Below are 21,866 nucleotides of genomic sequence, written 5' to 3' on the forward strand. Positions count from 1 at the left end.
TAGCGTGTGCCAGTCCTGATTCTCAGACCGTCCCCAGTGGCTTTCTGTGTTAGAGATGACTCAGGAGTTCAGCACAGTTCAGTGTTTAACTCATGATGAAGTAAGCCGTTTCTGTAGCTCCGTGGCTCTCTGCCTTCTGAGGGTTACTCACACATGGAGAAAAGGTGTTGCACCTGCCCCAAGAGTAACTGCAAACAGCACCTGCAAACACCTGTGCTTTTCCAAAGAATTTAAAGCAAGTGTTCTCCCAAAAAAAAAGCACCTGTAAGGACACATATCCTGGGTTTTCAGTGGGAGAGCCCTGACATTTCTGCTGTTGGACCACTGCAGGTTAGCAGCCTTGTTCTCCCTCAAAGGATATTCCCCCTTTTGGAACTGCAGTTCTTGGTATAAAATCTGACCAGTCCTACACCTGCTTTCGTGCAGGGTCGGCACCACTGTTTATTTTCCAAGGTTTTGTTTTGCTCTGGAGAGGTTTTAGAAACACAAACCCCTGACCCATCCCGATCTCTGCCAGCTGCCAGTGGGCAGGGGTTGGGGGATTTCCTCCTGTCAGGGGGCTGATTGCATGATTAGCACTCACTGATTTAACCCAGCTCTGAGGGCTGCTGGGGGTGGGCAGAAGTGCTTGAGCAGTCTGAGGGGGAGAAGAAACTCAGGAGTAGCTCAGCAGTGAGGAGGGAACAGTACCAGCATCAAACTGAGCATGGGCAGCCTCTCCTTAGCACTGCAGATGTGACCAGACCCTGTGGAGAGCTGTGGTCTCTTAGGTGCTGCTGCACATGCAGGCACAGATGTGGAATGGACGAGCTGTGGTGATATTTGTGGTGTTTGCTTGCTTTCCCCGGGAGGTGAGGCCCCCAGTGTGCCCGGCAGGCTGTGCTCCGTGGCAGCCGGGGGCACTGACCCCTCTGCCTTGGAAGGCAGGTCCTCAGCCAGGTGTAATGGGGCCAACCCAGCTCCTGTGCCAGCACCACCAAGCTGGCAAGGAAGGAGTTTGTGGTGAGGTGTTCCTTAGCTCTGGACTTTGCTGTTACTCCTGTCCCTGCAGCTGGGGGGACAGCTCATGCCTGTAACACCAAGGGGAGGTGGGGCTCCCTGGGCTGCTTGGTTCTGCTCCAATCTGTTCTGCCACTGCTGCCCATGGGGCAAGATTGTCACGATGAGTTGGTATTTGGTGCTGTTAGAGGTGATGGGGATGAGCCATGGCTTGCCCAGAGCACCTCTCCCAGTGGACTAGGGGCTGAGGCAGATCTGCTTCCCACTTCTCCTGTGGCCTCCAAGGGACTGCTCAGGTGTGGAGCTGCCTGGGGACACCTGAAGTTCCAGTGGTTTTGGTCTCTTGCTGGTTAACATTGCTTTGTGAAAGGCCTTTTCACTGTTTCTGCTTGCACCCCGTGTTCCTCCTGCCTGCTCCTGAGCTGGATCCCACAGAACCCCCCTGCTCCATCTCTGCCGAGAGGTCTGGGGTACCTGGCTGAGAGGCTTGGCCCTGCTGAGAACCTACAGCCCCTGGGCAGGCAGAGACAAGTCCCCTCAGCTCTTTAGGATGCCTGCAGGGAACTAACTCATACAGTGGTGATTTAAAAATGAAAAAGGGCAAAGCAGTTACTCAAAAATATATCTTTATTTTTTTCAGTTTATCATATATTTAAATAATTCAGTTAAAATAGGTTTTATTGCACATTAAAGAACCTTTCTGGCTTCTCACTGTCCTCCATAAAATAAGGTCATAGAGAAAGGAAAGGAGAGACTCTTCCACTCAGACACCCCTCACATGCTCTGCATGGCTCTGGCCCTACAGACCCCAACAGCCAGTGTGGGGTGGGCTCTGCTGCTCATCTCCACAGGGAGCTGAGGGCAGGAGGGAGCTGGGGGCGTGGGGAAGGCGCTGCCCCAGCTCCCCCAGGAGCACTCGTGGCTGTGCTGCACAGGCAGCAGCCCCTGGCCCCGGGGGGAGCGGCACAGGAGGTAAAACGTGGGTGCTGACACTGCTTTGTGGACGGGAGTGCGTGGGGGCAAGGTGGATGAGGTACAGGTGGGGCGAAACTTCCTCCAGGCACTGCCAGCTCCAGGGCAGGCAGCGGGGGAACTGGGTGGCTGCAGGAGGAAGCCCTTACCTGGGGCTGAGCAGGAAAAGAGCAGCCAGCTAACTCCTTGTGAGGCTTCTGGGAAGTAATTTAATGAGCTCCTTGGAAGTTATGTTTAAGGGCTGCCTGAGTGATGTGGAATGGAACAAGCTTGCAGAGGATGCACTTCATTACTGTGCTCCAAATTGGATTTCATGCCCTTTCAGATGATTCTTTGGGGATGACTCGGGCTTTCCTACCCCAGTTGTGTATTAACTTGCTCTACAAGTCCATTTCTGGTTGTCCTGGCTTTTTATCTCACAAGAAAAGAGCTCCTCAGGCCACCACTGGAATTAGGTTTCTAATGAAAATTCAAGTGAGAGCTTTCCTTTTATGCTGTTTTGTGCTTTACCCAAGCCCCTGACATGCCCTTCCTACAAATGCCATCCTGGACTCCTGACAGCCTGGGGTTTTTCCCACAAGTCCAGCCACACAGCAGAGAGCAATTAGTGTTAATGCTCCATGTGGCATCAATCTGCTGCTGTGGAGCAATTCCTGCCCACATGCAATGGGGTGTGTGCAGCTGGTGGCTAATGCGTGCCTTTGCCTGGTGAGACATCCCAGCTTAGTACCACATCCTGCTCCGGCCATCTCCTTGCCATCATTAACTTGAGAACTGATGTTGCTTGAAGCTCCTAATGTCTCTGAGCCCTTGGCTTTTGTGTCTGAGCTTTGCTCAGGGCAGCTTTGCCTGCCAGTTCAATCCCTGAGTAAGGGTCTGACCTGACAGCCCTTCAGTGCTTGTGTGGATCGGCGCCTGTCGCCCCGGACGCGTGGGTCCAGCACCCACCTCTTGGGGCTCGCGGGTGGGTGGGTGACCGGTGTCAGTGCTGGCCGAGCTCCAGCGTGTCGGGCAGCTGCTCTGTGAAGGCCGTCTCCAGGCGCAAAGTGCTGTAATTGGGGGGGGGAGTCCTGGGCAGGGGGCTGTCCTGGGGCAGCGGCAGGCGCAGGGCCGTGGTGAAGGTGGGCAGGTCCTCGTCGATGCACGCGGGGTTGTCGTGGCCCTGCCTCTCCAGGTCGCCGGCCTGCGGCGCCCTGCCCGCGCCGCCCCGCTGGCGCCCGCTCCACCACTTCTTTGCCCTCTGCCACTGGTGCCGCGTGACGATGGACAGCGAGTCGATGAAGAACACCTCCACGATCTCGATGACGCACACCACGGAGCAGCTCATCCACAGGCCCAGCTGGCCCCCGAAGTTGGACAGAAGAATGACGAGCTGGAAAAGCAGAGAGCACAAGGTTAGGGTCTGCAACAGGCACGTGTCCACGGTGCCATCACAGCAGGCAGGGAGACAGAGCCGGGGCACCCAGGGCTTGCTCAGCACTCCCAAAAATGCAGTGGGCCCATCTCTGCTGTTGTTCTCTTTGGCTCAGCTTCAGAAGGAGCTTGGAGCTGAGCTTGCTGTGCAGCCCCTGCACAGGGCTCGGGGCTGGACAGGCAGAGACATGGCCCGTGGTAAGAGCTGGAAAGGGCAGGACCGGCCCAGAGGTGCATATCTGAGATCAGCTTCCTGCCCCTGCCCATGTGGGATTGCTCCCCTGGGCAGGTGAAAGCTTCCAGCCTGTGTGGGAGGAAGCACTGCGTCTCCTGGGAGTAGGGATCAGCATGCTCACTCACCGTGTTGGCAGGATTCTCCGAAATGAATCTCTCGTTCAGGTCCTTGTAAAACACCATGAGGTTGGCAAGGTCTGTCCTGGGGAAGAAGGAGGCAGGCAGAGGATTTAGTAAAACAATAACATGAAACATACTGAAAAACTATGCAAATAACCAGTTGGACCAGTAGGGCTGGGCTGCTCCAAGGGAGCTTTTTCCCCAATTGCCATCATTAGGGCTGCCAAGATCGTATCAGAGCTGGAGGTGCAAGGCAGGAACACACAGGGGGACTTACTTGTTCAGCTTCTTGTTGAGTTTTTGCCCTTTGTCCCAAGAGAGAACTCGGAGCATCCAGTCCTGGAGAACAGACAGAAAATGCTGCTCTAGCCGCAGGTTCTTGTGCAGAGACCCTTGGGAAGGGACTCGTGCTCCACACCTCCTTGGGCTAGTATGGGTACCAGAACTGAGTGTGTGACAGGCCAGCCGAGCCCAAGGGGATGTCCCAAGACAAATTTCAGTTTAATGGTGAAGTCCTGGAGGGGAAGCCCTGAGCTGGACACTACAGACTGGTCTCTGGGAGTAGTATCACTGAATGCTACTGACTACCCCAGGGCCTCCTGCTTTTGTGCTGAGCCTCTGGGGTTACTCAATGCCTTGGTGCCAGGCTGCTGTTCTGGTGGAGTGCAACTGGGGACTGACCTCTGACACGATGGATGGCCACTGAGCAATGCTGGTGGTGAGCGCCCACTCCTTGAAGCTGCAGAGAGAGGCAGGATGTCACTCGTGAGCTCCAACTCCCACGCACATTTACCTCTGGCTGTGGCAAGGACTTACCTGCAAGCGTCTTTGCAGATCTGCTGGCAGCCCAGCTGCTCCTTCACAAACTTTTCATGCAGTCTGTAGTAGCAGTACACTGCAGGGGAGGAGCAGGATGTGTGTGAGAAGCCAGAAAGAAAACCTGCTACCTGGGCTGGAGTGGGACATCTGGGGCATAGGTGGCCTTTTTGGCCATCGCCTACATGGTGGGGATAAAAAGATTTACCCTATAAATATTGCAAAAGACTCTTGAGAAGTGGCTGTCACTTGATATAGGCATGAAAACTGCCACACCTGGTCAAGCCCTCCACTCGACTGTTCTGTGGTGGGCACGGGTGACAAGCCATCAGGGGAAGTTTCACAAACCAGTCAGTGTGAGCAGTGGAGGCACTTCTGGCTCTGGGTGTGGGGGCTTAAGTGGGTTAAGGCAGATTTGCCTCATCCCAGCACACTGGGTGTGCAGAAGCTGTGACAGGGACACTGGGGGTGCTGGGTACAGGGGGCTGTGTGACAGGGACACTGGGGTGCAGGGGACAGGACTGGCAGCTGAGGCACATGCAGTGCCAGAGGTGCTCCAATACTAACTCCAGTTTGGGTTCTTCTTGTAGTTGCAGTACTCGGCCCCAGCGGGTAAGGGCTGTGCGTACTGGGCACAGCCACACGAGTCCACCATGGCCTTCTGGAAGCAGGAGTGCAGGCAGATCTGGGGAGAAAAAGCAGAGCTGGGGGCTAAGAGGCAGCTCCAGGCTCCTGTGCACCTAAAAACATCCTGCATATGACAACAGCAGTGGGATGGGAACCCTGTTTCCCTGGGCCTTCAGGCTCTGCTGTGAGTGAATAGAAACACGGTGTATGCTGGAGGGTTGAGGCTCTAGTGCAAAAGAACCAGAATATAATCTTCTCGGAGGATTACATATATGGGAGTTCTATGAATGCCCCCACTTCCCCTGTAGCTGCCAAAAGCTTCAGTGTTGCAGTTGCTCCTTACAGAGTCAAGGAGAGGGTTTTAGGACTGCCATGGCACGTGGCCCATGAATCACTAACTAGGTGTGGGAAGTGACTCACTGCAGCAAACCCTGCTGGTGCCTAAGAGAGGTGAAGCTGGGAGGATTAACAGGGCACCAGAGCTGTGGCTTGTGCTGAAACACTGGGACATGCAGGAACAGAACTTCTCTTTTAAATCCCAGTCAAGCCTTTTGGTCTCAGTCCCAGCCCTCCTGAGCACTGAGTTTCGGTGAAGTACTGTTATTAAAAACCCGAGATAATGTCTGGGTGATCCTACCTGGCACTACACCACAGCAGATTTCATATTTCCCATAAAACAAAAATTCAGCCTGGACCTGGACTTTGTAGCAGGCAGCAGCTAATGTAAGTACAATTCTTCAAGTGGAGAGTGCCAGAACAACTGACACTCTCCAAGAGGACCCAATTACAGAAACCATGCAAAATTAGTGGAAACTTACTCTGTAAACAAACATCCTGCTATCTGGATACTGATTAGATGGTTTCTGTTATTCTTGGAGTCCTAAAGGTCACAATTTCTGGCTTCAAGGGTTACTAAGCTGCAACCTTTACTTGGCCAATATTTTCCAGTCTCACATTGCTTGAAAATTGCCTAATGAGCTCATGTTCTCTCTTTATCTAACAGGGTGCCTGAGGGAACTTCAAACAGCAACCACTTAGGAATAAAAGTTGGATTTTACATCAGTGGTAAAAGCAACAACCCTGTGCTCAGACTGTTCCCAGTCTCAGGTCCTGAACCACGGACTGTTATAAAGCTTTTCCTGCAGGTAGTTTTCAAGCAACTGATAAACCCAAATGTAATGGCTTTACCTGGAGTGAGTAGCTCTTGTTATAGAGATTTTCCACGGGTATGTCAGCTCCTGTCTCTGTGCAGTCACTGTAGGGTTTGCTCAGCTTGCGAGACTGAGTCTGAGAAACGGAAAAGAAAAAACTTGTGGTTTTGGAGTTCACAGGAAAACCAAAGGATTCTGTGACACTTTATCTCAACTCTGAAACTGTAAGTGATAAGGTAGCTTTGAATAAAATGTTTACCTTTTGCTACCTAAAGTGATTTGTCTATCCCTTGTCAAAACAAGGGTTTTTTTGTCTCTAATATCTGCTTCCCAAAAAAAAAACCTGCTCTGGTGGGATTCTCTGCCGTCTTCCTGGAAACCTTCTGCAGGAATGCAAGGTGGTATAATCATGGCAATGAGGACTTTTCAAAAAAGAGTAATCCATATGCATGTTCTTTCCTAGTCTCAGAGGCCATGTGTCCTTTACTCTGGACGTTTGTGTTCTGAGGGACACAGAACACAAGGGGTTTTGGGTTATTTTCTGTGAGGATCCCCACCTGCCTGAGCTGCTGTTGCACTGGCTGCTCCTGTGCTGTGGGTAAACAGCACTTGAGGCTCCACTAGTGCTCAACAGCACCTCTCTCAATCCACTCTAAATCAAATGTTTGTCCCCCTCAAACCTTTTTCCAGGTGCTGCTTTGACCCTTCCTCTCAAATGCTAATGACTATTCCTGTTCCACAATCTCTGCCCAGGGCAAGGTGCTCTGACATGCCAAGTCTGTGCCTGCAAGCTCTGTGAAACCAGGGCTGGGAGCCCTCAAATTCCCGAAATCTGATTCCAGCTCCATGGCCCACTTCCTGCAGACTGCCTTACCTCCCTCAGCCCCTGCTATCTTTCCGCAGTAATTATCCACTTTACAATAGAGTGGCCTGGAACCACAAGAAACATCCATTTAAGAATCTATTCACGAGTCTTTCTCTACAGAGTTTAAAATTAGAATAAAAAATTCTGTACAAAGGATCAATCTAGCAGGAACCTGATAAAGGCTCATAACCCCTAAGGCACCGAATGCAGCTCCTGAAGCCACACCTGATAGGAACATACTTCACCACTTTGACTACAGCAAAGAGAAGGCTCTGGGCCAGTATCATGCAAGTCAACACATTTAGAGATGCCCAAATCTCTCTTTGGAGGAAAATATGGGATTCCAGTACTAGAGATGCATTACTTCTGAAAACTGACTGAAACCAGCTTTTACATTCCACATCCAATGTAGTGCCAAGACACTACCTCAGTCTGCTCCTGGGGCTTCCAAGATGATCGATCCTTTGTATAGAATTATTTTCTTGTGGCTTATGCTCCTACAAAACTTACTTGTTCCTTCAGGTACTGAAATAATTTCCAAACTATTTAACTAAAGCATTGTAACTCTGACCAATCAATGCCTTGTTTGCATGCCAAACATCTTGGAATATTTTGGAGGTGGGGGAGAGAGCACCCAGCAGAAAGCCATGAGCAATAACCAGACACTGATGCTGTGTTCAGAGCCCAGCAAGCAGCACTGTGTGGGACACAGCTGCTGTGTCCTCCTTCGTGACCTTGCATGTGGGGACAAGCACTGATCTGGCACCTCTGCAGCCCTGACCTGACCCCCACCACGCAGCAGGCTCTCTGGAGCTGTCTTTTCCCAGCAGGACAGTGATCCCCAGCTTTTGTTCTGAGACCAGAAATTGTATCCAGCTTCTATTTTGGCTGCCTCATGAGGATGCAATTGGATCCCTTCCTCATGACAAATCTTTTATATACAAACATTAGGATGTGCCCAATCTTGTTTTTTATACTACAGCAAAATTAGCAAAATTTCAACCCTATTGTGCTGGGAACATATTACATTAAATACTGAGACTCTGTCTTGTGTGACCATCTCTGTACGGTGATGGTGACAAAGAGTCTTGAGAGACTTGTGTCCTCACACCATCCTGGTTCCCAAACCTCTCAGTCATGACTGACCGAGGAGATGCAGCCAGTTTTCCAGACAGCTGGAAGACAGTTAACTATTTGCATTTTGTAAAACATCAGCCCTCTTTTAATGTCTTTTCTAATGCAGGGCCTATCACCATGCGGCACACCCAGATAAGCAGGATGGCTGATGCTCCACCAGACCACCAGAAAGGCAGAGCTGAAGTGTTCACTTAACAGCCCATCCAGATGAAAGGGGACCTGGCACAGCTTTCACTGCTGCGCCCAACGCCCTTTGGCCAAATGCCTCCTCTGAACTACACTAAATGGGGAAAGCAGGAGCTGCAGCTCTCCGTCTCTGCTCACAGCTGGCAAAAGCAAAGCCGCTGCCCACGGGGGCGTTTTTACTGCTGGGATAGAGAGAAAACCAGCAAAATGAGGCTTACATTCACAAAACAGTTCAAGGGGTTGTGTTGTCACCATTCCTAAGGACCCGACCCCAACGCGGGGACCCACAGCTCCAGCTCTGGCTCCTCTGCCCGGGACCCTCGTGGGAGGATACTCCCTGCCCATTGCTAAAGCCAAAGGAGGCACTTGACAACACTTTTCTCTGGTTGTGGATTTTGCTGTGAAAACAAAACCAAAAATCCCCTGGAAAGCCAAGGGGTGGAAGAAAAGGGAGAACAAACAATATCCCAGGCCAGTTTGGTTTAGAAAGACCTGATTTTCCCACGGCCTATTTTTCAGAAAAGTGCTGTCACAGGATTTCCTTCAGGGCACTTCAGCTGCTGAGTGGGAGGTATTTAAAAACCTTCGAGCAGCTGGCTCTCTGAAACCACCCCATCAGTTCCTATTTACAGCTGTACCAAGGCAAAGGTGTGCCTGAAAACGAGATTGTTGCCACTTACGAAGTGCATCCCTATGGAGGTGGCTGCTGCAGTCTCAATTTCTGTGCCAATGTCTTCAATGAAGGGATACTCGTTTTGGTCGTGGACCATGATCTTGGCTCCTGTGGACGTCACCAGGAAGGGGTTGTAGTCTGCTTCGTCGATGTACAGAACAACCTGCAATCCTGAACCACAGAGACAAGGCAGGAAGTTACACCAGGAGCTAGAGCCACGTCTTCTGGTCAGGGAGGGCAGCTCGGTTTGTTTCATGTTATCTGGCCTTAAGTAGAACTGTAACAGCCAAGCACAGCCTCTGTCCAGCCAGACCAAGACACCTGCAGCCAGTAACATCCCTTGGTGGTACTGAGTACAGCAAACAAATAACATCTGCTGAGAACGTGGCTGGAACTCACTTCAAAAAGTTATATAACTGGGCAGCAGTAATTTCAGCTGGAAAACATTAGTGATGCAATGATATTATCTGTATTCTCGGGCAAGAGTTTGCACTAGTTCAAACAGGCATTTCCCCAATCAGCCTGTACATCTACAGCCAACACATTGCTCACGCTCCAGCAGGATCCAGTTTGCTGAACCACTTGTTATCAAACAGTTCCTCTGCAAACTGCCCTGGAAAACCACACGTGTGCAAAGGGCCCCAGAACACCATATGTGTGAAAAGGGCCCTGCAACACCATGGGTGTGCAAAGGGCCCTGCAACAGCCCAGGTGTGCAAAGGGGACTCACCGTACTCGCTGCCGCCCGTGGAGGTGCTCAGGATGGTCCCGCTCTCGCCGCTGTTGAAGGTGTAGCAGTTGCCGTGGAGGGGGTGATGGAAACGAGTGAAGTGCCTGGAAGAAATTGAATAACATAACATTGTTATGTTAGTTTTGTCTGTGGGAGAAAGGCAGCACATTTGGACTTTGGTTTTGACAGAGACAGACCGGGACTGCATGGGGGTTTTTTTACTTCTTTTCAAGAAGTTAATTTTGCTGAAAGATGTGGGTCTCTTTCTGAGTAACTTGAAACTACATGGCAGTAGGATCTAGTTTAATATTTCAGGAGATGGAAACTCGAAGTTTTAATGTGGGAATGGGGGTTAATAGCATGGGGGAGGCAGATTCACAGAACTAGCAGTGGCTCCTGCTGGAATTCAGCAAATACCGAATATTTCATTCCTACATATTATGGACTTGGAAATAAGCTGTTAAGATGGCAGGAATTTTCTGTGCACTGACCTTTTGTCACAAGATAGGCCATCAAAGAAACATGTCAGTAGAAGGTCCTCCGCAGAATAACTCAATTTTTCTTTAGTCTCCAGGGGAATTTGTGCCATGATGTTCATGTAATGCAGCTTGTACCACTCCTGGATGGCGTTAACACCCGAACTGAATGTGTACAGGGCACACTCGCTGCTGTTGTTGGCATCACACTGACAAGAACAGAGGGGAAGAAGCATTTCAGATGGACTGAAATCAGGGATTCTACAAGGCAGCTGTATATTAATGATTGTACATCTGATAGTGTTTCTCTCTCACAGAAATAACCATGCATGAAGTTACAGTGGGCATCAAAGACCTTTTATGCAGGGCTAAGTGATATGATCAAATATTTAAGGACCAAAAGAAAGGTCACAGATGACACTGACACTATTTGGGGAGACTTCAGGAAGGTACTTCTCTGGAGGTGAATCTGCAGCAGCCACGGAGGCTTAGGCAGAAGAGCAGACAGGGTGCTCTTCACCACTGTGCACTGCAAAGCCACCTGAGCAGGCAATAAAACCTGCCAGAGGGACACTGACCCCAACACAGCCCTTTGCTGCCCCACAGGGAACTTGCTGGCCAGGGCATAGTGACACTCACCAGCTGAAAGCCAATGATGTCATTGGAATCGCCCGAGTTCACGATGGACGAGTCCTTGTGAAAGACACTTCCCTCTATTTTCCTCTTCTGCCCACTGTGCAGGTCAGTTGCTGTCCTGGAGAAGTCCTCGACCTTCAGCAGAGGGATCTGTTCGAAGAAGTCGCTCCCTGTGCTGTTCCAGTCATCCACCGACCGGCGCACCTTGGACTTGCCCTCAGAAAATCCATAGAAAGTTTCCAAAGCTTTTTTTGTCTCTTTGTCCAATTCAGACAAATACTCTTTCATGGCACTGTACCTGCACGGGAGACAACGTGACAGTGACATCCCATCCCACCTCACTGCCCAGCTGCAGTGCTCTGCCTGCTGCACTGTGGATGCCACGGCTTGGGACACAATTCCCTGTGGAGGTCTCACACCAGGTTCTCACATCAGTGAGGGCAGACACAGCTCTATCCATGGAGAGATCTTGGAGCAAGGACCCCAGGAAGCAGAGCAGACTGAACTACAGAGAAAGTTTTCCCAAGACTCTCAAGCTCCTTATGTTAGGAAGTCTGAGGAGGCAGAGTATGTGGAAATAAGACTTCATCCGTGAAGCTCATCAAAGAGCTGGATCCCCATGGGGACCGGAGTGGAAATCTGCCAGCAGAACAGAGAGCAAAAGCACGATTTGACAGGAGAAAAAGTATTGTTGATAAATCATGTCAAAATCTCCCATTAGGAAAGAAAGAAGCAAGAGAGGAGTGAGAGATGTGCCCTTTCCATTTTTTAGGAGATGACGCTGTTTGTAATCCTGGAACTTTGGTCCTGGGAAGAAGGGAATTTGAAGAGAGCCAAAGAGCTGACAGGGACTGTCTGGAGCAGAAAGCGGCATGAACCGAGCCGAGGTCAGCAGGCAGCAGCGAGGGGGTGAGAGTGCAGGCCACACGGCACGGCGGGGGATGTGACACACCGGGTGCCCTACAGGGAAAACCCACAGTAGGGAAAGTGCTGACAAGGAGCACCGGGACGAGCTCGGGAAGGAATCTGGTGCTGAGCAGGGCTCCCATCCTCCCGCCAGCTCCCCGAGCCTTACTTGTACGGGTTGATGTTGCAGATGGTGACGGCGGGGAACGGCAGCTTCTGGAACTGGACGGTGACGGAGACCGAGGCGCTGTAGTAGTTCCTGAGGAGCTCCGCGCACTGCCAGAGGATGAGCCCCACGGCGCTGAGGGTCAGCACGATCCAGAGCAGGCGGCGCAGGCGGCCGCGGGACACCACGATGCGGCGGCAGCCGTGCGTGTTGGTGTTGAGGCAGTACCAGCGCATCAGCTCGCTCAGCGTGGGCGCCTGCGGGCCGCGCACCGGCAGCGTCCGCTTCAGCCGCGCCGTGATCTTCTTACCGGGAGCCGTGGCGGCCGCTGCGGGCGAACCGGGCACTGAGGGGGCGGCTGGGGGATCGGAGCCCGCCCGCCGCCCCGGCACAGCGCGGCGGCAGGGTCCGGTCCCGTCCCGCCCGGAGGCGTCAGGCGCCATCCCACCCCTTTCCCGGTGTTTGATCCCCGGAACGGCCGACCCGGCGGGGGGTCGCGCTCGCCGCGCCTCACCTCGGCCGCCCTCCGGGCCCGGCGGCGCCATGCTCCTCTCCCAGTCCCGGCGCCGCTGCCGATGGGGCGGCGGGCGGCCGCCCCGGTACCTACCCCCGCCATCGCCCCGCCCCGGACCGCCCCGCCTGCCCCCTCCGCCCCGCTGCGCGGCCGCGCAGCGCCGCCCCACGGCGGCGGCCGGGGCTGCGCGGGGTGCCCGGAGTAACGGGCCCGAGCGGGGCGGGCCCGGCCGGGCGGGCCGGGCAGCGGCGCCCGAGCCGCCGGTGAGGGCCCGCGAGGGGCGGGGCTGGGGGCGGGGCCAGCGCCGGGACCGGGGGCGGGGCCCGGGCCCGCCCCGCGCCAGCACCGAAGATGGCGGCGCTGCGGCAGCGTCTGCCCGTCGCCGAGGCGGCGGCGCGGTCACGTGGCGGCGCGCCCCGCCCCGCCCGCTCCATGGCGGCGCCGTGAGGCGGCGGAGCCGCGGCCCGACCCGGCCCGGCGGGATGCGGCGGCCGCCGGGCTGAGCTCCGGGCCGAGCGCCGGGCGGGCTGAGCGGGCCGAGCGCCGGGCGGGGATGCGCGCTGCGCCGCGCCGCCATGTCGCGGGTGAGCGGCCCCGGGCCGGCCGGCAGCGCCAAGGAGAAGCGCTCCTTCAGCAAGCGGCTTTTCCGCGGGAGGGCGGCGGGCGGCGGCGCTGGCTCGGCCCCGACCGCCACCCCGGCCCCAGCGCCGTCCGGGCGGTCGCTCGGCGGGTTCATGAGCCGCGTGCTGAAGACCCTCTCCACGCTCTCGCACTACAGCAGCGAGCCCGAGCCCCGCGGCGGGCTCGCCCCGCGCCTGCCCCCGCCGCAGGCGACGGGCGGCCTGGGCAGCTGCTTCCCGCCGGGCCCGCCGCGCAGCCCCGAGCCCCCGCCGCGCCCCGCCAGCAGCTCCGAGGCCGTGCCCGGCGTGGCGGGGCTGCGCAACCACGGCAACACCTGCTTCATGAACGCCATCCTGCAGTGCCTCAGCAACACCGAGCTCTTCGCCGAGTTCCTGGCGCTGGAGCAGTTCCGCGGCGGGCCGCCCCCCACCGACGGGCCGCCGCCCGCGCCCGGCGAGGTCACGGAGCAGCTGGCGCAGCTGGTGCGGGCGCTCTGGACGCTCGAGTACACCCCGCAGCACAGCCGCGACTTCAAGGTGAGCCGGGGCCTCGTCCCGTCGAGGCGGGAGGAGCGAGCGCAAGGCCGCCGGGAGCGGCCCCGGAGGGCCGGTGCCTGCGCTGCGGAGGTGGCGGGGCTCGGGGCTCAGCCGGTGGTGCCGTGGCTCACAACAGGTCCAAACGCGACACGACGTGTCACCATCACTCCGGCACCGCAGGCTGCCCCGGTCACCGGCTGTGGTGGGTATCTCGCCGCTGGTCCGAGCACCCACGCGGTGGGAAGAGCCCTCTGGCCCTGCCAGCTGCGTGCCGGGAGCTCTGGAGTGCTGGTCCTGCCCCAGCATCCTCCGAGAGCAGCAGACCCTGGCCAGGTGACAACGCTGGGCACCCACGGCAGCGCCCTGGCCATGGGGCAGGTGCTGCCACTGTGCTGTTTGCTCATGGTGTTTGATGCTGGCTGATGGCTCTGGATGGTTTTTATCGGTGAAAATACCCATTTTACTGTTTCATTCTTCTACTGTGCCACCATTAGGGAAGTTGCAACTGTTGTTTGGGAGTTGTGAGCATGCATGGAAGGAGGCTGTTGAGAGCTGTGCCTGCTAACCAAGAACTTGTGAGTCTGGGCTGATTTGGGGACTGTGTATCAGGAGTACCTGCTTGTGCTCTCTTGCTTGGACTCGCTGGTGTTTGGCCCCACGACGTTCTCCCGCCGCAGCCCCTGTGCTGCGGTTCTGTCCGACAGCCCCTGCCCGGGCCTCACACCTGCCCCAGGAGCTGTTGGAGCAGAGGGCTTGGTCCTTGCCCTGTAGCATAAAAACACCCTGCCGTGGCTTTGGATGAAATCAGGTACAACTGTTTTAAAAGTGCCCTAGGCCTGCTTTGCCTCCTGGAATAGGGAGAAGTGTTATTCCTGGCACAGAATACTCCCTGGCTGTGTGAGAGAATCAGAGGGTGGGTGGTAGCCTCCACACCATGAACTTAGAGACACTTAGGGGAGTGTCTCTGCCACTTTTAGGGGTATTTTTCTTGCAGAGTGACTTGCAGAGGAGATGTTCAAATGCATGAAAACAGTGAGAGCATTGACAGTCTTGGGCTCTCTGTGTGCAGTTCAGCTGGGGTGCGCGGCAGGTAGAGACTGGGTCCCAAAGTCAGCTCTCCCTTGGTGCCTGCTGGATGGTGGGTTGTCCTAGAGAGTCCTCTGAGGTGGCAGTGGCCTTTGGCACCCTCAGTCATTTGCATGGCCAGCACCTCTTCCCTCTCTTCTCTTTGCTTCTCCTGTGCCTTTTGGGGCAGCTGCACCCACCTGTCCCGCAGGTATTCCCCGAAGACCCTGGCTGTTTGCCTTCTCTCAGGATGCCTGCCACAAGGACCACGTGTGGCCCTGGTCTTTTCAGGAGAGGTTTTTATGGGGGAGCACTTGGAAAGCCGATCACTTGGCGAGTCCAGTCTTGGCAGCATCACAGGGTACTCACCTTGACCTGTCACTGCTCCTGAGGTGGTGTGGCAGGAGAAGAAATTGTGGATTTCTCCTGAGTAATAGCAGGAAAAAAGGTTGTGAAAGCATGATTGCCTTCTGACAGTGGAGCTGATAGAAGGGGGAGCAGCTCTCTTTCTAGGCCAGGCTCTGCTGTTCACGCAGGCTGTGGGAGCAGGGCTGGGATACGAGTGACAGCAGGAGGAACAGCATCAGGGCCAGGGATTAAATTAAGGCCATGTTCCGCGGGTGCTGATAGCAGAACTTTGCTTTTTGCAGGCGCCGCTGACGGTAAGCGAGTGCTGTTCTGCTTGTGGATGGAGCTGGAGCCCATCCATCTCCTACCTGCCGGGTCCCTGGAGGTTTTGAATAGCCTTTTGCTGGAGGGAATCTGGTCCCAGTTGATCCAGTTCAACGCTGCACGGTGCCAGCAGCCTGGGTCCTGCTGCAGGACTGTGTCATTGTGTCAAGTGCTATTCCCTTATATATTATAATAGTAATATTACTTCTAATAATAATAATAATAGTTATATTACTTCTAATATGAAATTATTGTTTCTAAAGATGGTTAAGTTGCCTGAACCTGCTATTAAATTCAGTTTTTAGTTAAACTTTTTCTCAGCAGCAGATTTGCACAGATCATTTACAAATGTAAACAATGGGCTTAGATTGGAGAAAGGCAAAGATCAGTATTTTCATTCTGGAAGCTGCTGCTTCTCCCCAAAAACAAGGAAAACATCTCCCCAGCTTGTTCTGCCTCTCTTGGAAGAGAGGAAATTATTAAGCATGTCTTAGAGTCCTTGTGGACAGGGGCATTTGAAGGGATGATTTTTGGAATGCTTTTTACCCTCAGCTGATTTTCCTTGGTAGTGTTTTCTCTTTTTTTAAGTTGGCCTTCAGGAAATAACCCATGTAATTGATCTCTGAATGATATAACTGCTGAAACTGAGGAAAATGCAGTTTGAACAACTGGTTTGTGATAAGTGGTTCATCTTGTAGTTGCAGGTTGAGGGGAGAGCCTGGCAGAGAGCTTGTGCACAGAGAGGAGAGGTTGGGAGTGCTGACAGAGCAGGGGAATGCAGGGGGTGTACAAGGCTGGGGTAGGAGGAAAGGGTCCGTAAGGACTGGACTGAGAGGTGGAAGCAGAAGGGTTTGGTTCCTGGGTTGGGAACAGAACGGGAGCACCATGGCAGAGCTGGGTGCTCCTGGGTGTCTCTGCTGAGGATGACTTTCCCATTGGTCCTGTGCTCCTTTGCTGTTTGCTTTAACAATCCTTCTCTTCCGATTGCTCAGTGGGTTTTGTTTTCCTGCCCAAACAAAGCTGCTGCTTTCATAAATAGGAGCCAATATTGCAGCTTGTGCTTCCTCTTTCCCCTTTGTGATGGTGTGACAATGGTGACAAACATCTATTGTATAAGCAGGGCTTTGGGCTTGTTTTTTTTTTCCAGGGAGCTGTCCCGTCCTGCCTGCAAAGTTCCTGGGAGTGTCAGACAGGGAGGACAGAGTGCCCTTTGTATTGCAACACTCAGAGGTGATGGTGGGGGTCGTCAGTGAGAAGGATTTTGATTTAAACTAATTGGGCTTGAAAAATTGTGTTCTTATGCAAATCCTCTGTCTTCTGTGGAGTGTGGGTCTTCAATGAATGATGAGGCTCTTAATGTTTTGAGACTTTCTCTGAGGCTCTAAGGCAGTTGAGCACTGAAGCATGCCGATGTTTAACAAGACCCTTTGCATGCCAGAGCTGGGATTGCATTTCTTGTCCTACAAGAAGATGGCCTTGGCTGTGACCTGCAGCATGTTCAGCAAGTACAGCACATAACTCAGTTGGGTTGGATTGTCAGAATTGGATCTGAACCCAGAATGAATCCCTGTTGGTAGAGCAGGGATTATTGTGCCAGGTTAAAAGTGCTGCTTCTTTTTTTATTTATTTATTTTTAAACTTATGTTTGGTGTGAGATTTCCAGGTAGCTGTTTGAAACTCATTTCAAGGTGTTTTGGGGATGCATTTGGTGCAAATATCTCACTTTGGGACAAGCAGTCTGCCAGCTGTGTTGGGCACTTCTTTGGGAGTTAATCACTAACTCCTGAGTTATGAAGGAACTCCTGGAAGTGTTGACATGGTCGGATGTCTGCCTCCTGTTGAAGGTGCAGTGAGAGCAGCTCTCAGCTGGGGCAGCGTGGCTGTCAGGAGCCTTCGGTCCTGCTCACAGAGCTGTCAGCCCCAGACCCTTCTGCTCACCAGAGCCCTTGTGCCTTGCTAATGGGGCCAGTGATGTGTCAGATGTGATCTCCTGGATTGTGTTTTATTGTCTTGCCCTCTGCCTAGCGCAGGATCAGTTATTTTATTCTGGATAGGGTCAACTGCTTATTCCTAAAATATATCTGCAGAGAGCAAACTGTCCTCCCTCTGCAGAGAGGGATGGAAGAAAGGGACATGAAAGAACAAATGTGAGACCCTTCACCCTTCCCTTCTTGTTGCTTGTCATTTGGTTCCTGGTGCTTCAGTTTCTGTGTTGCTCTAAAGAGGCTTTGAGTGGGTTAGGAAATATGGGATGTTGAAGTGCTTGTTGCAGTTCAGTCCAGGTGCTTCCAGTGGTGGCATCATACTGAGGAGGTATGTCCTAGGGCTGCTCTGGGAATTGGAGTTGAAACACTTTCCTTGAAACAAAAAGCGAGTTACAGATTTTCTACATAGTTTTTCTAATGGTTCTTGACATCACAGAAATGCAGTTCACTGGGATCACAAAGGTCTGGCAGTCTTGCCACGTTACACTTTTTTTTAAAATTTTAATGTTCATTATCAGTAAGATGTAAGTCCATTATTGCATGTGTGGTTTGTTTTGTTTTGCTTATTTTCTTGCCTATTTTTCCTTACAATTGCTTTACTCACTTTCTACGCACATACTCCTGAACCCCCTGGGAAGGGTTTCCTGCAGCAGATCTGGTTGCCTTAAGGCAGCTGTCTGACTTACCTGTGAAATCCAAATGCTTTCTGGGGATTTCTGTGTTATGCTTCAAACCTTGATCTGAGTGAGTGCAGCACAAGGCTGGGGAGCCAAGGCTGAGCAGCAGAGTCCAGAGGTCGGATGTGGTTCACTGAGGGGGTTCTGCTAGAGGGGGCAGCAGGAGTGTGGGGTGGGTGCTCCTTTCCAGAGCAGAGGGTTGGGTGAGGCAGGAAAGAGACCCCAGTGTGGAACATCTCTGCTGCTCCACTGCCAGGCAGCCATTGGGGTTGGCAGGACCCTCTATGAGGCTGGAGGGGCAAATGCACATCATTGCCAAAATGTGTCTTCTGAGCTTCCAGGTTTTTATTTCCGTGCTGCTTGTGCAAAATGACACATGCTGAAAGTATGAGAACTGTGTCGTCCCTGGCAGCCCATGGAAGTGGTGAGGGGGATGCATGTTCTCAGGCAGCTTAATTGGATCTGTCTTGCCCTGTGCTTTGTACATGGCCACACTTCATTGGAGTGAACCCTTTCTTCCTGCCATTTGAGCAAAGCACTGCTTCATGAACTTGTTTGCATATGGCTGTGTCACTGAAGTGAATATTTGTTATAATGTGCAAGGGAAGGCTTCTCAGAGCGGTTATGACGGGATCCCCCCATCTCAGTGTCTGTGTCCAACTTGGGACCTGAAGCAGAGTCTGGAGAGGGCAGAGAGGTGCAGGTGTGCAGCTGGAGCACAAGCTCCTTGGGCTGCTGAGCCCAGCCTTCCCATCCGTCCTCTGTGCCAGCATTTACTGATAGTTCTTTACTGGGCTGCTTCACGTCTGTGGCATTCTCCTGCTCCTCAATACCTTATTCCTTTGAATCCCACCAGTTGCTCCACTAGTGTAGCAGGAAAACAAGGTCTTGCTGAACAATATGGGATTTCTGCTCTTTGTAAGGATGAATTCTCCCAGAAGCCAGCACCGACTCCTGGCGGTGCCTTCTGGCAGCAAGACCTGCACTCCTGGGAAGGGCCTGGAGAGGAGTGTGCCAGCTGGGGAATGCAGCACCCACAACCTGCCTCTGTGTCCGTGCACACTCGGCAGCCCTGGACAGCATCATCTGGACAAACTTCACTCTCTCCTCATGTGTTGAAGGAAGGTGCTTAATGAGGATTAACAGGCTTCGGCCTGGAAGGGTGAGAGGAGCTGCTGGCATGAGAGGTGTTAGGCATGGGCTGGTGCAATGATAATTCTTGTCTGGGCTTGTTAAACGTGGTGGAGAATCCCTCTGGTGCTGCTGTGCTGCTCCCTGTAGTGCTCCTCATGGCTTTGCTTCCTGGAGTATTCTCATAAGGGCTGTGCTTATTCCCCTCTGCATTGCACAGGGCGGGACTGTGTGGGGGCACGGGCTGCCCATGGAGCTGCCACGTCCCATGGGGTGCTGCCTCCAGAGCCCTGGTGCTTCTGGATGCCCACAGGGCAAGGGAGGAGTGTTTTGTCCTGCCCTGGCCGCTGGGACAGACCTCCTGTCATCAAAGCTCTCTTTTCCCTGTTTGATGCCTGTGCTCAGGCCAAGTCCACAGTGATCTCTTCTGCTCCTGAATGGAGGAGCTCCCTTCCTGAGCCCCGGGGCCTGAACCACACTGCTGGCTGGGTACTGGTCTCCCCAGAAAAGAGCATCTCCAGAGAGGGAAATAGCTGTCTGTGTGTGAGCAGGGAGGGTAATTCAGGTAAGTGCTTGTCTGCTGTAGAACTTACTCGAACGCAAAACTGTGGTTGTGGGCTTAAAAAGGAGAAATAACGTGCCTGAGCATAACTCACTGTTCAATAGGAGATAAAGAATAGCCTTTCTCTCCTGCACATGTGTGTCATTGGGTCAGGTCTCTGATGAGCTGACTTTATCTGTTCATGTGCAGAATCCTTCCACAGTTGCTCCCTAACAGGGCCACACTGGAAAGTAGCAGACTGGCATTTTTCCTCTAGTTGTCTTTGTGATCTGGAACAATCATAGCAGCAAAGGCCAGTAGTTCAGCTCTGTTTTGATCTATTTATTGCATCTATTTAGAGCAGTGGATGAATTATTATTAAACTTTCAGTGGCCTGGTAAAAATGATAATGTGTCTTTGCTGTAGATCTGCTTCATGGACAGGCAGGGACTGATATGGTTGTAGGGTTGCATTAGGGGTTCATAAGTGGGATTGATAGGGAATTTTGATTTTTCCCTCTTATCTCTTTAGATGGAGCCACTTCACTCAGGGTGTCTGTGTACCACTGTGTGCACATCTGGTGGAATGGAGGATCCCCCACCTCCTGCCAGGCTCACAAGGGCTGAGCTGAGGAAAGGGCTGGAGGTGCTGTGCCTCATGGAAGGTTGTTGGGAGGCAGCGTCAGAGTCCATGCCCACTCCTGGTGCCTCATAGCTGAAACAGCAGCACCGGAATTGTTCCGGAGTCATTCCTGATACCCTGCGGGGCTGGACGGAAGCTGGTCAGATGTGCCAACTCTGATTACAGGAGAACCAGATTAGGGGCAGAGGATTAATGGCTCCTGGGGGGTTGTAAATGTGGTTTTCATGTGTTTTTAAAGCATTTGCTTCCTAACTGTATCTGAATCCAGTTACAGTTGCTGTTGAATTGCTGATGCATTGCTGCAAGACCAACAAAATTAGGTGTTGTCTTTAGTGATGAGCAAAAGAGGGGTGAAAGTTTAGGGTTATGGCAAGGGCAAGAAGCCTTCTGCTGGGCTGGGAGAGCAGACTTGGAAAGCAAATATGGAGAGATGTTTGGTGGCCAGTGCTCAGTGATGAGGTTCTTGCTCATTTGCCTACTTTGCCTGTCAAATGTTCCTGGAGCTGTTCAGGAATGGCCAGTCTGGCTGCTGAGAGGCTGCAGTCCCCCATCCGTAGCACAGGGTTGTGGGGACCCCCAGCTGCTGTGCAGCCCTGTCTATTGCCCAGGGCTGTGGGGCTGTGTTTGGTGCTGACCCATCAGGCTGGGGGCCTGCACTTTAGGAGCTCCTGGTATTTGTCTCAGTTGTTAAATTGTTTATTTGAGTCAGCAGCTCTATCTCTCTGGGATTAAATCACATCCCTCAGCACTGACTGTTCTGCCTGTGTGTCCATTGTTCCCCCCACACCCTGTGTGTCTGGGGTTGCTACCTCAGCCCCTGCCACGGGCTGGGAGGAGGGCACATGGCATTCCCTGGAGCAGCTGCCACAGGGCTTTCAGCAGTAATGGACCCACTTGTAGCTGGCAGAAGGCGTGAGTGACGCTGGGAACGTGCTGCTGGTGCTGGAGTGTTTGTTTAGCAGAGCCTCTTGTGAGGAAGTTGCATCTGATATTTTGTAGTGCTTCCTGAATCACTTCCAGCATCTTCTGATGTGTCTCCACAGGCAGCTCTTTATCCTTAGTCCACTCAGGCTGCAAGAGTGTTGAGAAAACCAGAGCAATTATCATGGAGATGCTTCTGAGCCGAGCAGTGACACAGATACAGAGCGGGGCACGTGGCTGCTGCGCATCCGTGGGTTCACTGTGCCTGGGATTGGTACAGACTGGCTGCTCTCTGGGGACACTGCATCGCCAGGGACACACCTCAGTAATAGCCAGGGAGGCTCTGGACTCGAGTGACGTGCTGTGCCTCCGGGGAAGAGGCAATAACAAACACTGCTAGCCTGGATTCCCAAAGTCCTTATGTTTCTGTACAGAACCCCTCCATGTCTCCTTT

General features: G+C 53.1%; 2 protein-coding genes across 2 annotated transcripts in view; one reads left to right on the top strand and one right to left on the bottom strand.

Annotated features, from left to right (window-relative positions):
• Positions 1 to 1,608: 1,608 nt before the first annotated feature.
• On the bottom strand, positions 1,609 to 12,766 carry SCNN1G (sodium channel epithelial 1 subunit gamma). The gene is made up of 13 exons (XM_068207376.1): positions 12,622 to 12,766; positions 12,111 to 12,435; positions 11,039 to 11,333; positions 10,415 to 10,608; positions 9,924 to 10,027; positions 9,201 to 9,364; positions 6,370 to 6,468; positions 5,122 to 5,239; positions 4,555 to 4,633; positions 4,420 to 4,477; positions 4,016 to 4,077; positions 3,745 to 3,820; positions 1,609 to 3,343 (listed from the first exon to the last, which is right to left on the bottom strand). Exons 1-13 carry the CDS (start codon positions 12,650 to 12,652, stop codon positions 2,954 to 2,956), a joined length of 1,995 nt encoding a protein of 664 aa, XP_068063477.1. The 5' UTR covers positions 12,653 to 12,766; the 3' UTR covers positions 1,609 to 2,953.
• Positions 12,767 to 12,963: 197 nt separating this feature from the next.
• Positions 12,964 to 21,866, top strand: part of USP31 (ubiquitin specific peptidase 31) — a 28,912-nt gene continuing 20,009 nt past the window's right edge. The window contains exon 1 of the mRNA XM_068207377.1: positions 12,964 to 13,778. Within this exon, the coding sequence (XP_068063478.1) occupies positions 13,197 to 13,778 (582 nt within the window). The 5' untranslated portion in view covers positions 12,964 to 13,196. The remainder of the gene's footprint in view (positions 13,779 to 21,866) is intronic.

This window comes from Anomalospiza imberbis, chromosome 16 (assembly GCF_031753505.1).
Source record: "Anomalospiza imberbis isolate Cuckoo-Finch-1a 21T00152 chromosome 16, ASM3175350v1, whole genome shotgun sequence".
Lineage (NCBI taxonomy): Eukaryota > Metazoa > Chordata > Aves > Passeriformes > Viduidae > Anomalospiza > Anomalospiza imberbis.

Excerpts from the sequence above, each read along its gene's own strand:
- SCNN1G (XM_068207376.1), bottom strand. The coding sequence starts at position 12,652 with ATGGCGCCGCCGGGCCCGGAGGGCGGCCGAG. Across the intron at positions 5,240-6,369 it reads ACAAGAGCTACTCACTCCAG|ATCTGCCTGCACTCCTGCTT; the intron begins GTAAAGCCATTA and ends TTTTCTCCCCAG. Across the intron at positions 3,344-3,744 it reads CGGAGAATCCTGCCAACACG|CTCGTCATTCTTCTGTCCAA; the intron begins GTGAGTGAGCAT and ends CTGCTTTTCCAG.